The sequence below is a fragment of the Dryobates pubescens genome, chromosome 38 (genome assembly GCF_014839835.1).
Source record: "Dryobates pubescens isolate bDryPub1 chromosome 38, bDryPub1.pri, whole genome shotgun sequence".
Lineage (NCBI taxonomy): Eukaryota > Metazoa > Chordata > Aves > Piciformes > Picidae > Dryobates > Dryobates pubescens.
The window spans coordinates 1,274,286-1,288,056 of record NC_071649.1 but is presented as its reverse complement, the minus strand read 5'-3'; the positions used below and the strand labels follow the sequence as shown (position 1 = coordinate 1,288,056).

Below are 13,771 nucleotides of genomic sequence, written 5' to 3'. Positions count from 1 at the left end.
CCTCCTCTTCTTCACTGGCCTTGATTTCTGCAGCATTGTTTCTCTCTTGAAGCTGCTGCACAGGATTTTTTTACCCCTAAACATGTTATCAACAGAGGCACCACCAACATCAGCTCAGCTGGGCTCAGCTGAATCTGTTGTGAAGCTGACTGGAACTGGCTCTGTCTGATATGGAGGCAGCTCCTGGTCTCTCCTAACAGAAGTCACCATTGCAGCCCTGCTGCTGCTGAGACCTTGTCCAATAAAGCTAGATGAAGCACAGGTTTTTCAGACTTGATTGTTTCAAGTTCTGTATTCTATTTGCAGAGATTGTTTTTGCTGAGGCCCAGTCCTGAGCCTGTGTTTGAAACTCGGCTGGATGTTAAGTGTCACTTAGCTGATGAGTCCTAGAACTGAAGCTTTGAACTGTTTGTGTAAAATTTGATTGTATCCTCTGTGTCAAAAGCAACTTCCAGTTTACCCAGGAACAGATGGGGTAACTGCTCACTGCCTGGCTAATTAAACAGCTTCCCAGAGAGGTCTTTTAGCTAAAACATTGCATGTCTTTATCTTAGCATCAGCTCAAAATCAGATTACCTGGGTGTCATTTAGTTCAGCAAATGCTGAAAAGGCTTTAGAATGCTTTAGGAAGTTTATTCATACTACTTTTTGTTCTTTTTCCCCCACCCCCACCCCTTTTTTTTCCCCCCACAGGCAATTAAATATCTCATGTGGACCTTATCTCAGGGTGGCCAATATGAAAGGTAAATATTGTTGTCATCTCTTTATTTTAATGTGAAAATGAATTTTCTGCTGAGGGTTTATTGGATTCCCTGTATGCTGAATAATTCAGAATTGGCCCTTTTTGAAGGGTAAATTCTGTTTAGTGCAGTAACTGAATGGCTTGGGTGTGCTAGATGTGATAGAGGATATCTAGAACTAAGTTTAGCTGCTGAGCTTAGTTTTTAGGCATCCTGACCCTCTGTTTAATAATTTACTTTTGCTCCTCTCCTAAACCAATGTTTATTTATGTGTCTACTCACTTTTCTCCTGTAAATAATGAATGAAAATGCTTTCTTCCCCATTATTTTTTGTTCTCCCTGGGTTATAAAGGTAACTGAGCCTCATTTTTTAGGAAGGGGTCCTAACTGTATTAATTCTATTTACTAAATTCCCTTTGCTCCTGTAAATGAATACCAATTCTTTCTTCCCCATTATTTTGCTTTCTAGGTGATAAAGGTAGCTGGATTTCATTTTTTAGCAAGGGATCCTAACTATTAATTCCATTTACTAAACACTTTTCTGCTATAACTAATGAATACAAATTCTTTCCTCCCCATTATTTTTCTTTCTGGGTGGTAAAGGTAGCTGAATTTCATTTTTTAGCAAGGGATCCTATCTATTAATTCCATTTACTAAATTCACTTTTCTGCTGTAACTAATGAATACAAATTCTTTCCTCCCCATTATTTTGTTTTCTTTCTGGGTGGTAAAGGTAGCTGAATCTCATTTTTTTTAAGCAAGAGATCCTAACTGTCTTAATTCTGCCTTCTCAATACCTGTAATGCCTGCTCAGCCTGCCAGAACCATTTGGCATCACTTGGTGATGTTGTGCTCAAGAGCAGTCCATCTGTCCAGCTGCATGCTGCCATTTCCCAGACATACCTCTTGGCTTCTACTTTTGTTCTTTAACTTATCAGTGATCATTTCAGTGCTTTCCATACTCTAATGGCCATTAGCAAAGTTTCCATGTATCAGGGGAGGGATTCAGCATCCTGGCTTCACAGATGCTTGGAGACCACACCACGTCCTGGTCTCCAAGCTGGTGCAGGATGGGTTTGATGGCTAGACTGCTCAGTGGATACAGAACTGGCTTGATGGCTGCACCCAAAGGGTGGCTGTCAGTGGGTCCATGTCCAAGTGAAGGCCAGGGACAAGTGGAGTCCCTCAGGGATCAGCCCTGGGACCAGGCTTGTTTGACCTCTTTGTTGGTGCCATGGACAGTGGCATTGAGTGCACCCTCAGCAGGTTTGCTGATGACACCAAGCTGTGTGGTGTAGCAGACAGGCTGGAGGGAAGGGATCCATCCAGAGGGACCTTGACAGGCTACAGAGTTGAGCCCATGATAGCCTCATGAGGTTCAACAAGACCCAGAGCAAGGTCCTGCAGCTGGGTCAGGGCAATCCCAGGCACTGATATAGGCTGGGCAGGGACTGGCTTGAGAGCAGCACTGAAGAAAAGGACCTGGGGGTGCTGGTGGAGGAGAAGCTCAACAGGAGCCAGCAGTGAGCACCTGCAGCTCAGAAAGCCAACCAGAGCCTGGGCTGCAGCAAGAGAAGCAGAGCCAGCAGTTCGATGGAGGTTATTCTCCCTCTCTGCTTGGCTCTGGTGAGACCACACCTGGAGCACTGTGTCCAGTTCTGGAGCCTCTATTCCAGGAAGGATCTGGAGGTGCTGGAAGGTGTCCAGAGAAGGGCCACGAGGATGAGCAGAGGGCTGGAGCTGCTCTGCTATGAGGACAGACTGAGGGAGTTGTGGTTGTTCAGTCTGGAGAAGAGAAGGCTCCCAGGAGACCTAATTGTCGCCTTCCAGTATCTGAAGGGGGCTACAAGAAAGCTGGGGAGGGACTTTTGAGGGTGTCAGGGAGTGATAGGACTGGGGGGAATGGAGCAAAAGTAGAAATGGGTAGATTCAGATTGGATGTTAGGAAGAAGTTGTTCCCCATGAGGGTGGTGAGAGACTGGCACAGGTTGCCCAGGGAGGTGGTGGAAGCCTCATCCCTGGAGGTTTTTGCAGCCAGGCTGGCTGTGGCTGTGAGCAACCTGCTGTAGTGTGAGGTGTCCCTGGCCATGGCAGGGGGCTTGGAACTGGCTGATCCTTGAGGTCCCTTCCAACCCTTACAATTCTATGATTGTATGTGATTTTTGGAGAACACTTGCATGATTTTGACTCTCTCTCTATTTGTGTTTCCTTCTGAGAATCCACAGCCAATCTGTGTAGTGCCTGAGTAAAAGACTCTTTTTGGTACCCGTTCTCTGCCACTTCATATCAGTGAAGTATCATCCTCTAAAGAAACTCTTCTGTATATGAAATGCATCATGGAAGTAATTATAAAGTGCTGCTCAAATGTGAATTCTCAGTTTTCCAAATGGATAACAGGGATTGAGGGGGATGGTTACTGATTTGCAGTCCACTTCAAAGCTTGTTAGAGAAGGGAAAAGAAGATAATCTGTGCAGGTGCTGACTCATGCTTACTGGATTAGTTTGATTGTCTGAAAGCCACTGTTGATGGCTTCAAAGTAAATCCAGTGCTCCTGTAGTGCAGAAACAAATAATGTGATTTTCTGCCTCTTCTTTTTTTCCCCATGCAGAGAGGAGCGTTTCAACCATGGTGAGGTAAGAGCCTTTCTGCCCCAATTTATTCTTCTGTTAATGTAAATACTCGAATGAAACTCAAGTTGTAGTGGTGTGGCTGTGATGGGTGGTTCCAGAGAAGGGCCACAAGGATGAGCAGAGGGCTGGAGCACCTCTCCTGTGAGGACAGACTGAGGGAGTTGGGGCTGTTCAGTCTGAAGAAGAGAAGGCTCCAAGGAGACCTAATTGTGGCCTTCCAGTATCTGAAGGGAGCTACAAGAAAGCTGGGGAGGGACTTTTGAGGGAAGTGATAGGACTGGGGACATGGATCCAATCTAGAGGAGGGGAGATTTAGATAAGACATTAGGAAGATGTTGTTCCCTATGAGGGTGGTGAGAGACTGGCACAGGTTGCCCAGGGAGGTGGTGGAAGCCTCATCCTTGGAGGTTTTGAAGAGCAGGCTGGCTGTGGCTGTGAGCAAGCTGCTGTAGTGTGAGGTGTCCCTGGCCATGGCAGGGGGGTTGGAGCTGGCTGATCCTTGAGGTCCCTTCCAACCCTGACAATTCTGTGATTCTGTAGCTTATTTGAAGGCTTTTGTATTCTTTTAATCTCACCTATCGTGAGGAGGGAGTTTCCCTTTTTACAGAGAGTCACTTGGTAATGACAAAGGCTAATGGGCACAAGTTGCTGCTGGGGAGATTTGACTAGATGCCAGAAAGGGGTTTTTTCCACCATTCAAACTATTAAACATTGGAATAAACTCCCAAGGGAGGTAGGTGATTCCCCTACATGAGACAGTTGCAATGCCCAGGCTGATAGGGTGCTGGACCACCTCATTTAAACTATATTCCCTACCCTGAGGGGTTGGACTCGACCCTTGAGGCCCCTTCCAACCTGGTATTCTGTGAATCTATGACTGAGATTGGGTGGGTTACATCAGCAAATACATCTAGAATGTTCATTAATTCATAGAATGGTTTAGGTTGGAAAGGACCTTAAAGGTTATCTAGTTCCAACCCCCTCCTGACATGGTTGAGCAACCAAAAATGTCCTAGCTAATGGTGGGGTTGCAGAGCAGGAAAAGAATATCAGAATACAGAATTAACCAGGTTGGAATAGACCTCAGAGATTCTCACGTCCAACCTATCACCCAACACCATTTAATCAACTAAACCATGGCACCAAGTGCCTCAGCCAGGCTCTTCTTAAACACTTCCAGGGATGGTGACTCCACCACCTCCCTGGGCAGCACATTCCAATGGCCAATCTCTCTTGCTGGGAAGAACGTGTTCCTCATCTCCAGCCTAAACCTCCCCTGGCACAGCTTGAGACCATGTCCTCTTGTTCTGTGACTGGTTGCCTGGGAGAAGAGACCAACCTCCACCTGGCTACCACCTCCCTTCAGGGAGTTGTAGAGAGCAAGAAGGTCTGCCCTGAGCCTCCTCTTCTCCAGGCTAAGCAACCCCAGCTCCCTCAGCTGCTTCTCACAGGGCTGTGCTCCAGACCCCTCTCCAGCTTTGCTGCCAAGTCATTGGCCTTTGGCTGTAGCAGTACAGAAAGATGCTGAAAATTAGGCTGGACCTTTTATCTTCCCTGTATAGCCTGAGAAGAAAATTGGTTCTTTTAGTGGCTTCTCACATGACAGATAACGTTCAAATTCTAATTTGCACTCTGCCATAATGAAAATTCTCCACGTGGTGCTTGCAATAAAATGATGCCCAGGAAATAAGGATGTAATTGAATGGAGCTTGCTTACATGTTTGTTTGCTTGGTTTGCAGTGAAGTCAGCAAGGAGAGTGCAAACCTTGTAACAACAGTCTGTCTGTGGTTTGTGCTGTGAGAGAGATCTCCTGCCAGCAAAACACAACCATAGAATGGCAGAGGCTGGAAGGGACCTTCCAGGTCATCTGCTCCAATCATCCATCAGAGGCATTTTTGTAATCACTGCTTTTATCTTGAAGGGGGCCTACAAGAGGGGTGGAGAGAGACAGTTTACAAAGGCCTGCAGTGACTGGATGAGGGGCAGTGGCTTCAAACCAGAGAAGAGCAGATTTAGATTGAATGTTAGGAACAGGTTCTGCACCATGAGGGTGGTGGAGCACTAGAATAGGTTGCCCTGGGAGGTCATTGAGACTCCATCCCTGGAGATACTCAAGGTGAGTGTAGACAGGGCTCTTGGCAACCTGATTTAGTTGAAGATGTCCCTGCAGACTGTGGGGAGGTTGGACTGTCTGACCTTTGGAGGTGCCTTCCAACCCAGACCATTCTGTGATCTTTGGTTTACCACCACACTTCCACAAGGGACTTAGATTCAGCATTAGGCGCGAGGGGTGGCCTCTCAGGTGCTTTTTAACCTCATCTGAGAATACTAAAAGCAAGCTTGCTGTGCTTGTGAGTACCAAGGATGCTCATCTGACTCAGACAAACTCTATCAATGGAGTTGTATGTTTAAGGCAGGAAGGAGAAATGCCCAAATATTCTGCTTGTGTGTGTTGCTTTTCCTTGCAGCTGGTGTACCACGCCTTGCAGCTGTTGGCATTCAGTGTCCTAGCAATCCTAATCATGAGGCTGAAACTCTTTTTGACACCACATCTCTGTGTGATGGCTTCTTTAGTGTGTTCAAAACAGGTAAGATGGTTGGGGTTTGGTTTTGGGGGTTTGGTTTTGGGGGTTTGGTTTGGGTTTGGTTTTGTGTTTGGGGGTCTTGGTTTGGTTTTGGGTTGGCTTTGGGTTTGGGGGTTTGGTTTGGGTTTGGTTTTGTGTTTGGGGGTCTTGGTTTGGTTTTGGGTCGGCTTTGGGTTTGGGGGTTTGGTTTGGGTTTGGTTTTGTGTTTGGGGGTCTTGGTTTGGTTTTGGGTTGGCTTTGGTTTTGGGGGTTTGGTTTGGGTTTGGTTTTGTGTTTGGGGGTCTTGGTTTGGTTTTGGGTCGGCTTTGGTTTTGGGGGTTTGGTTTGGGTTTGGTTTTGTGTTTGGGGGTCTTGGTTTGGTTTTGGGTTGGCTTTGGTTTTGGGGGTTTGGTTTGGGTTTGGTTTTGTGTTTGGGGGTCTTGGTTTGGTTTTGGGTCGGCTTTGGGTTTGGGGGTTTTGGGTTGTTTTGGGGTTTGGCTTTGTGTTTTGAGGGTTTGGGTTGGGTTTGTGTTTCGGGGTTTTGGGTTGGGTTTGTATTTTGGGGGTTTGGGTTGGTTTTGGGGGTTTGGGTTGGGTTTGGGTTTTGGGGGTTTGGGTTTTGGTTTTGAGGGTTTGGGTTGGGTTTTGGGGTTTTGGGTGGGGTTTGGTTTGTATTTTGGGTGTGTGGTTTTAGTTTTGGGTTTGGCTTTGTGTTTTGGGGGTTTAGGCTGGTTTTGGGTTGGTTTTGGGTTTTGGGGTTTTGGTTTGGGGTTTTTGTTTGGGTTGGTTTGGGTTGTTTTGGTTTTGGGGTGTGTTTTGGGTTGTTTTAGGTTTGGGTTGGTTTGGTTTGGGGGTTTTGTTTCATTTTGGGGTGTGTTTTGGGTTGGTTTGGCTTTGTGTTTTGTTTGGGTTGGCTTTGGGTTGGTTTGGTTTTGGGGTTTTGTTTCATTTTGGGGTATGTTTTGGGTTGGTTTGGTTTTGTGCTTTGTTTGGGTTGGTTTGATTTTGGGGTTTTGTTTCATTTTGGGGTGTGTTTTGGGTTGGTTTGGCTTTTGTGTTTTGTTTGGGGTTTGGGTTGGATTGGGTTTGTGTTTTTGTTTGGCTTTGGGTTAGGGTTTAGTTTTGGTTTGGTTTTGTGCTTTTGTTTGGTTGGGTTTGGGTTTAGTTCCTTGTTTTTGTTTCGATCCTGCAGCTGTCTCAGTACTTAGGATGTTTACCCAGATGTTTGTCCTGAAGCAGACTCCTCAGTGTTTAATTGCTGAATCTGAGAGCACCAGTTAAAAATCAGGCCAAAAAACCCCAACAAACCCAGCTGCACAAGTTGCCCTCTCTTCTATCCCAAACAAAGCAAATGTCTTGGGTTTTGCAACTTGTCCACCTGCATTGTGCTCCAAGTTATTCCGCTGTGTGTTGAGCTTAAGCTATAGGGAGGCACTCGCTGGGTTTTACTGATGCTGCACCACTCTGCCCCTGCAAGTTCTGCACTGATTATTCCTTGTATCCACACAGTGCTTTTTAACTTGGTTTACACTGTGTTTTCACATCCCTTTGGAGCTTCTTGCCTTGCCTATTTCTTTGGTATTGTTAAAGCATTTAACTGTCAGTAGCCCATCTGACACTTCTGTGTCACAAGTGCAAGATAAATGAGTGAGACAGAATTAGGCAAAGAGGAGGAAAGATGTCCTTTGTTAAGGCAGCTGAAGGAGTGATTGTTTCCCATGAATCTCACTTGCTTCCCTGGATGTTCCTTTGGGGATCAACAGTTCTTTATAAGGCTGCACAGGCTACCCAGCATCACTCTGCTTAAATGTTGTGCTCATCACTTCCTTGATGCTTGTTTTATTACTGGGAGTAGGTGGAAGTGCTGAGGGTCTGCCAACATCAAATGAATCTTCACAGTGAACATATAAAATGCTAGAAGTGGTGACAGGAAGTCTTTAAAGAGTAACTTTGGTTATCCCCCTTGTACCTTGAGGGCACAAGCCCTATGAGGAGAGGCTGAAGGAGCTGGGGTTGCTTAGCCAGGAGAAAAGGAGGCTCAGGGGAGACCTTATTGCTGTCTCCAGCTCCCTGAAGGGAGGTTGTAGCCAGGTGGGGCTTGGTCTCTTCTCCCAGCCAAGCAGCACCAGAACAAGAGGACACAGTCTCAAGCTGTGCCAGGGGAGGTTTAGGCTGGAGGTGAGGAGAAAGTTCTTCCCAGAAAGGGTAATTGGCCATTGGAATGTGCTGCCCAGGGAGGTGGTGGAGTCACCATCCCTGGAGGTGTTTAAAAAGAGGCTGGATGAGAATGGAATTAACCAGGTTGGAAAAGACCTTCGAGATCATCTCATCCAACCTATCACCCAAGGCACTTGGTGCCATGGTTGGGTTGATTAGATGGTGTTGGGTGATAGGTTGGACTTGATAATCTCTGAGGTTTTTTCCAACCTGGTATTCAAGGTGAGGCTGGACAGGGCTCTTGGCAACCTGATCTAGTTGAGGATGTCCCTGCTGACTGCAGAGGGGCTGGACTGGCTGACCTTTGGAGGTCCCTTCCAACCCAGACCATTGCATGATTCTGTGTTTCATGTTGCAATGTATGTTAGGCTCCTTACAGATCAGTAAAACTTGTGTTGCATGCAACATGCCAGAACTGTTGCCTAGAAGTTAATTGATTCTTGCATTTCAGTTGTTTGGATGGCTCCTCTGTAAAATCCAGCCCAAAGCCTTGGTCTTTGCTATTTTAGCATTGATGGCAATAGAGGGATCAGCAAACCTGCAAACTCAGTGGAACATCATGGGAGAATTTAGCAATTTGCCACAGGAAGAACTTTTAGAGTGGATAAAAGTCAGTACCAGACAAGGTAAAGCATTTTATAATGTGTGATGTTCCCCCTTTGCTGTGAGAGACAGCTAGAGAGCTTGGCATGAATGGCTGTAGAGGTACAGTGCTGCTATCTCTGCCTTTGCTTTGGGACTGCCCTAAAGCCATGCTTTAGCTGCATGTAGCTCTCCATGCACAAACCATGGCAAATGAAAAAACCATCACAAGCTTGCTGTGTTACACTCCAGGCTACCAGGCTGGAGGTTCTAGCCACTGGTGCAGTAAGGTTTTGTACTCCATAGTCCATTTCCAAGGGGGTTTTCCTGGTCCTGTGTGGTGGGTGGAAGTTTCCCTCAGCAGTAATTTGCAGCTGAGTTTTAAAGGCCTAAAACCACCACATCCTGTGTGTGGCTCTGGGAGTCCTCATTTTGCTGGAGGAGAATTGAATGAGAGTGTGCTGTGGTTGCACTGTGCTTGAACTAAAAAGAGTGGGGGCGGGAAAAGGGTCAGAAAAGTAGCTGGAAATGAAGTGGTTCCCTTTTCAGAAGGAAAAGACTGAAAGTATTTTATTTATTATTATTGTATTATGTATATAAATTTCCAGAGGGACCTTGCCAGGCTGGACAGATGGGCAGAGTCCAATGGGATGGCATTCAACAAGTCCAAGTGCCAGGTGCTGCACTTTGGCCACAGCAACTCCATGCAGAGCTACAGGCTGGGGTCAGAGTGGCTGGAGGGCAGCCAGGCAGAGAGGGACCTGGGGGTGCTGATTGACAGCTGCCTAAACATGAGCCAGCAGTGTGCCCAGGTGGCCAAGAAGGCCAATGGCATCCTGGCCTGCATTAGGAATAGTGTGGCCAGCAGGAGCCGGGAGGTGATTCTTCCCCTGTACTCAGCACTGTTTAGGCTACACCTTGAGTCCTGTGTCCAGTTCTGGGCTCCTCAGTTTAGGAAAGATGTTGAGATGCTGGAAGGTGTCCAGAGAAGGACAACAGAGCTGGGGAGGGGTTTGGAGCACAGCCCTGTGAGGAGAGGCTGAGGGAGCTGGGGTTGCTTAGCCTGGAGAAGAGGAGGCTCAGGGGAGACCTTCTTGCTCTCTACAACTCCCTGAAGGGAGGTTGTAGCCAGGTGGGGGTTGGTCTCTTCTCCCAGGCAATCAACAGCAGAACAAGAGGACACAGTCTCAAGCTGTGCCAGGAGAAGTTTAAGCTTGAGGTGAAGAGAAAGTTCTTCACTGAGAGAGTTGTTGGCCATTAGAATATGCTGCCTAGGGAGGTGGTGGAGTCAGCGTCCCTGGAGGTGTTCAAGAGGGGATTGGACATGGCACTTGAAGCCATGGTTTAGTTAGTCATGAGGTCTGTGGTGACAGGTTGGACTTGATGATCTGTGAGGTCTCTTCCAACCTTGGTGATTCTGTGATTCTGATTCTGTGATTCTATATAAATATAGATAGATGTAGCTATATAGAGATATAAATACTATATATATGTTCCAGCCAAAGTGGACTGAGGTTCTATTGCTTGTGCAACAATGGTGTCAGAAGTGACACATCAAAGGTGTTGCCACAATGAATGTGTCATTCATTAAATATGTAATGAATATAATAATAATAATATCATATATACTAATGAACATGTCATTCACTGAATGTGTTATTCAAGCAAAATAAGAGAGATCAGATCTCCAGACTCTTCTGTTTGGTTATCCAAAGGCTTATACTGAGTTCAAGGTTTAAAAGGAAAAAAAGAAGCAGTGATTTCTCTAGAATCACAGAATGTTAGGGGTGGGAAGGGACCTTGAAAGCTCATCCAGTCCAAGTCCCCTGCCAGAGCAGGATCACCTAGAGCAGGTCACACAGAAACACATCCAGGTGGGTTTGGAATGACTCCACAGGAGATTCCACAACCTCTCTGGGCAGCCTGCTCCAGGGCTCTCACCCTTAAAGGGACAGAGTTTTTCCTTATGCTCATGTAGAACCTCCTGTGCTCCAGGTTGCACCCATTGCCCCTTGTCCTGTCCTTGGACATCCCTGAGCAGAGCCTGGCTCTGTCCTCCTGACTCTGCCCTGCACATCTTTATGAAGAGGAATGAGGGCACCCCTCAGGCTCCTCTGCTCCAAGCTACAGAGCCTCAACTCCCTCAGTCTCTCCTCATAAGGAAGGTATTCCACTCCCTTCATGATTTTTGTGGCTCTGTGCTGGACTCTCTCAAGCCGTTCCCTGAGGTCCTTCTTCAACTGAAGAGCCCAGAGCTGGACACAATATTCCAGGTGAAGCCTCAGCAGGGCATTGGTGCCATGTAGTGCTTTCCAGAAAGAGAACCCTACCCTCTTTATATTTTCCTCCAGGATTACTGCTTAGATACTTGAAGATTGCTTCTCTGCTTTTACTGCTTGGTCCTTTATTCCAAATGTGCCTTTCACTCTGTATTTCAGATGCAGTTTTTGCAGGAGCAATGCCTACCATGGCAAGTGTAAAACTGTCCACACTTCGGCCTGTTGTGAATCATCCTCACTATGAAGATGCAGGCTTAAGGTAAATACTGAAGTTGAGGATCTGCTTTTATTTGCAAACACCACATTAAAGCAAGTGGCACTACTACTAGAGGGTAGAAGGACTCTCCAGAGGGACCTTTCCAGGCTGGACAGATGAGCCGAGTCCAACAGGATAGCATTGAACAAGTCCAAGTGCCAGGTGCTGCACTTTGGCCACAACAACCCCATGCAGAGCTACAGGCTGGGGACAGAGTGGCTGGAGAGCTGCCAGGCAGAGAGGGACCTGGGGGTTGATAGTAGGCTGAACATGAGCCTGCAGTGTGCCCAGGTGGCCAAGAAGGCCAATGGCATCCTGGCCTGGATCAGGAACAGTGTGGCCAGCAGGAGCAGGGAGGTCATTCTGCCCTGTACTCAGCACTGGTTAGGCCACACCTTGAGTCCTGTGTCCAGTTCTTGCCCCTCTATTTAGGAAAGATGTTGAGATGCTGGAAGGTGTCCAGAGAAGGGCAACAAAGCTGGGGAAGGGCCTTGAGCACAGCCCTGTGAGGAGAGGCTGAGGGAGCTGGGATTGCTTGGCCAGGAGAAGAGGAGGCTCAGGGGAGACCTTCTTGCTCTCTACAACTCCCTGAAGGGAGGTTGTAGCCAGGTGGGGGTTGGTCTCTTCTCCCAGGCAAGCAGCACCAGAACAAGAGGACACAGTCTCAAAAGAGAGACTTTTTGAGAAATCAAAAGCCTTCCTGTCCAGTCTAAAGGTGGAGCTTCCATTTTGATGCTGACTTCTTTTCTTGTCTGTTTCTCTTTTTGAAGGGCCAGAACCAAAGTTGTATATTCCATGTACAGTCGAAAACCTGCGAAAGAAGTGAAAAGAGAGTTGATAAAGCTAGGAGTCAATTACTACATTCTGGAAGAGTCATTGTGTGTGAGCAGAAAAAAGTGAGTTCTCCACCTCTCTGCCTCTCTGCCTGATGAGGCCTTGAGCATCCAAGTTTGGCTGAGGTGTCCCTGCCACACCAAGACGGAGGAGGCAGCCACAACCTCCCTGGGCAGAGTCTCCCCACCCTTGTCCTGAAGAACTTCTTCCTCAGCCCCAGGCTAACCCTGCTCTCCCTCAGCTCCAAACCATTCCCCCTTGCCCTGTCTCTGGACACCCTCATGAAAAGCCCCTCTGCAGACTTCCTGTAGGATCCCTTCAGGTGTTGGAAGGCAGCTCTGAGGTCCCCCTGAAGTCTTCTCTGGGCTGAACACCCCCAGCTCCCTCAGGCTATCATCACAGTAGAGGTGCTCCAGCCCTTGGATCACCTTTGTGGTCTTCTCTGGGCTCTTTCCAACAGCTCTGTGTCCTTCTTATGCTGGGGACACCAGAACTGGACGCAGTGTTCGAGGCTGGGCCTCACAGGAGCAGAGTAAAGGAGCAGAATCCTCTCTCTTGCCCTGCTGGCCATGCTCCTCTTTGCCTTCTGGGCTGCATGGTTTTTTGATATTTATTGATCTTTGGTAATCTGCTAAGAATCTTTAGTGCAAGGTTGAACTTAAAAAACTAGATGGCACAATCCAGAGATTCATAGGAGGGTTTACAGAACTGAACACAGCAAGCTTTGGGGGTTTTGATGGCCTTTCTTCATGTCCCTTTATTGCATTTCCTCTGTTCTCTAGGCCTGGCTGCAGCATGCCTGAAATTTGGGATGTGGAAGATCCTGTTAACAGTGGCAGAATCCCTTTGTGTACCCTCATGAGCGAGGATCCCAGGCCACATTTCATCACAGTGTTTGAAAACAGCAATTACAGAGTCTTGAAGATCCCAAAGGAATAAGATCTCAGTGCAAAGAACCACCATCAGTCTTTCTTTTTTAAGCTAGCAACTAGAAAGAGTTCTAAATCAGAAATACCTTTTTCTACCAGACTTAAAAGGGGGGTGGGGGGGGTGGAGGGGGAAGAAAAACCAAACCACATCTGGTTTCTTCTTTTCTTTTGTTTTTTTAACCATTTTAAGTGAATTCTGATGATAGAAATATCTTCAACCTAACAGTTTGTGGATTTCTATTGCAGGGTCAGTCCCTTGAGATTTGCTATGCAAATGATTCTATGTTTGCACATTTTGTTTAACACTGATCCAAAAAGGAGGAAAAAAAAAAGAAAGGAAAGAAGGAAGACAAAGAGTTCAAAGCAGCTGTGGGAAGGAAACTCCATTCTCAACCCCCCACCCAGTGCAGTGGTGAAATGGGGACTGTCAGGATGTCTTAGCAAAGCAGGTTGAAAGCTTTGGTGCTAGCAGCTAGGCAACAAAGGAATGAATGGTGCTATAGCATCTGGCATCACCTTTCCCATGTCACTTTCATTGCCATCTCCCTTCAGGGCAAGGGAAGAGTAGAAATTCTCTTTCAGGAATCAAGTAGTTCCACTGCTCATGGCTGAGAGAAATGCAGGGTTGTTGTGGGTTTTTTTTTTCCCCCTATGAGAAGGTTAAGAACATTCATCATTTTGGATCACCTTTAAGCTTGCTTTTTGAAGTGGAAGGCTTTAAAACTTCATTCTTTTAA

The 13,771-nt window shown here is 46.9% G+C and overlaps 1 protein-coding gene across 1 annotated transcript in view; it reads left to right on the top strand.

The window, feature by feature from the left end:
- DPY19L1 (dpy-19 like C-mannosyltransferase 1) overlaps positions 1 to 13,143 on the top strand; it is a 55,655-nt gene extending 42,512 nt beyond the window's left edge. The window contains exons 17-23 of the mRNA XM_054177149.1: positions 694 to 743; positions 3,351 to 3,375; positions 5,842 to 5,961; positions 8,606 to 8,780; positions 11,175 to 11,274; positions 12,042 to 12,167; positions 12,888 to 13,143. Coding sequence (XP_054033124.1) covers positions 694 to 743; positions 3,351 to 3,375; positions 5,842 to 5,961; positions 8,606 to 8,780; positions 11,175 to 11,274; positions 12,042 to 12,167; positions 12,888 to 13,044 — 753 coding nt within the window. The 3' untranslated portion in view covers positions 13,045 to 13,143. The remainder of the gene's footprint in view (positions 1 to 693; positions 744 to 3,350; positions 3,376 to 5,841; positions 5,962 to 8,605; positions 8,781 to 11,174; positions 11,275 to 12,041; positions 12,168 to 12,887) is intronic.
- The last annotated feature ends 628 nt before the right edge of the window (positions 13,144 to 13,771 follow it).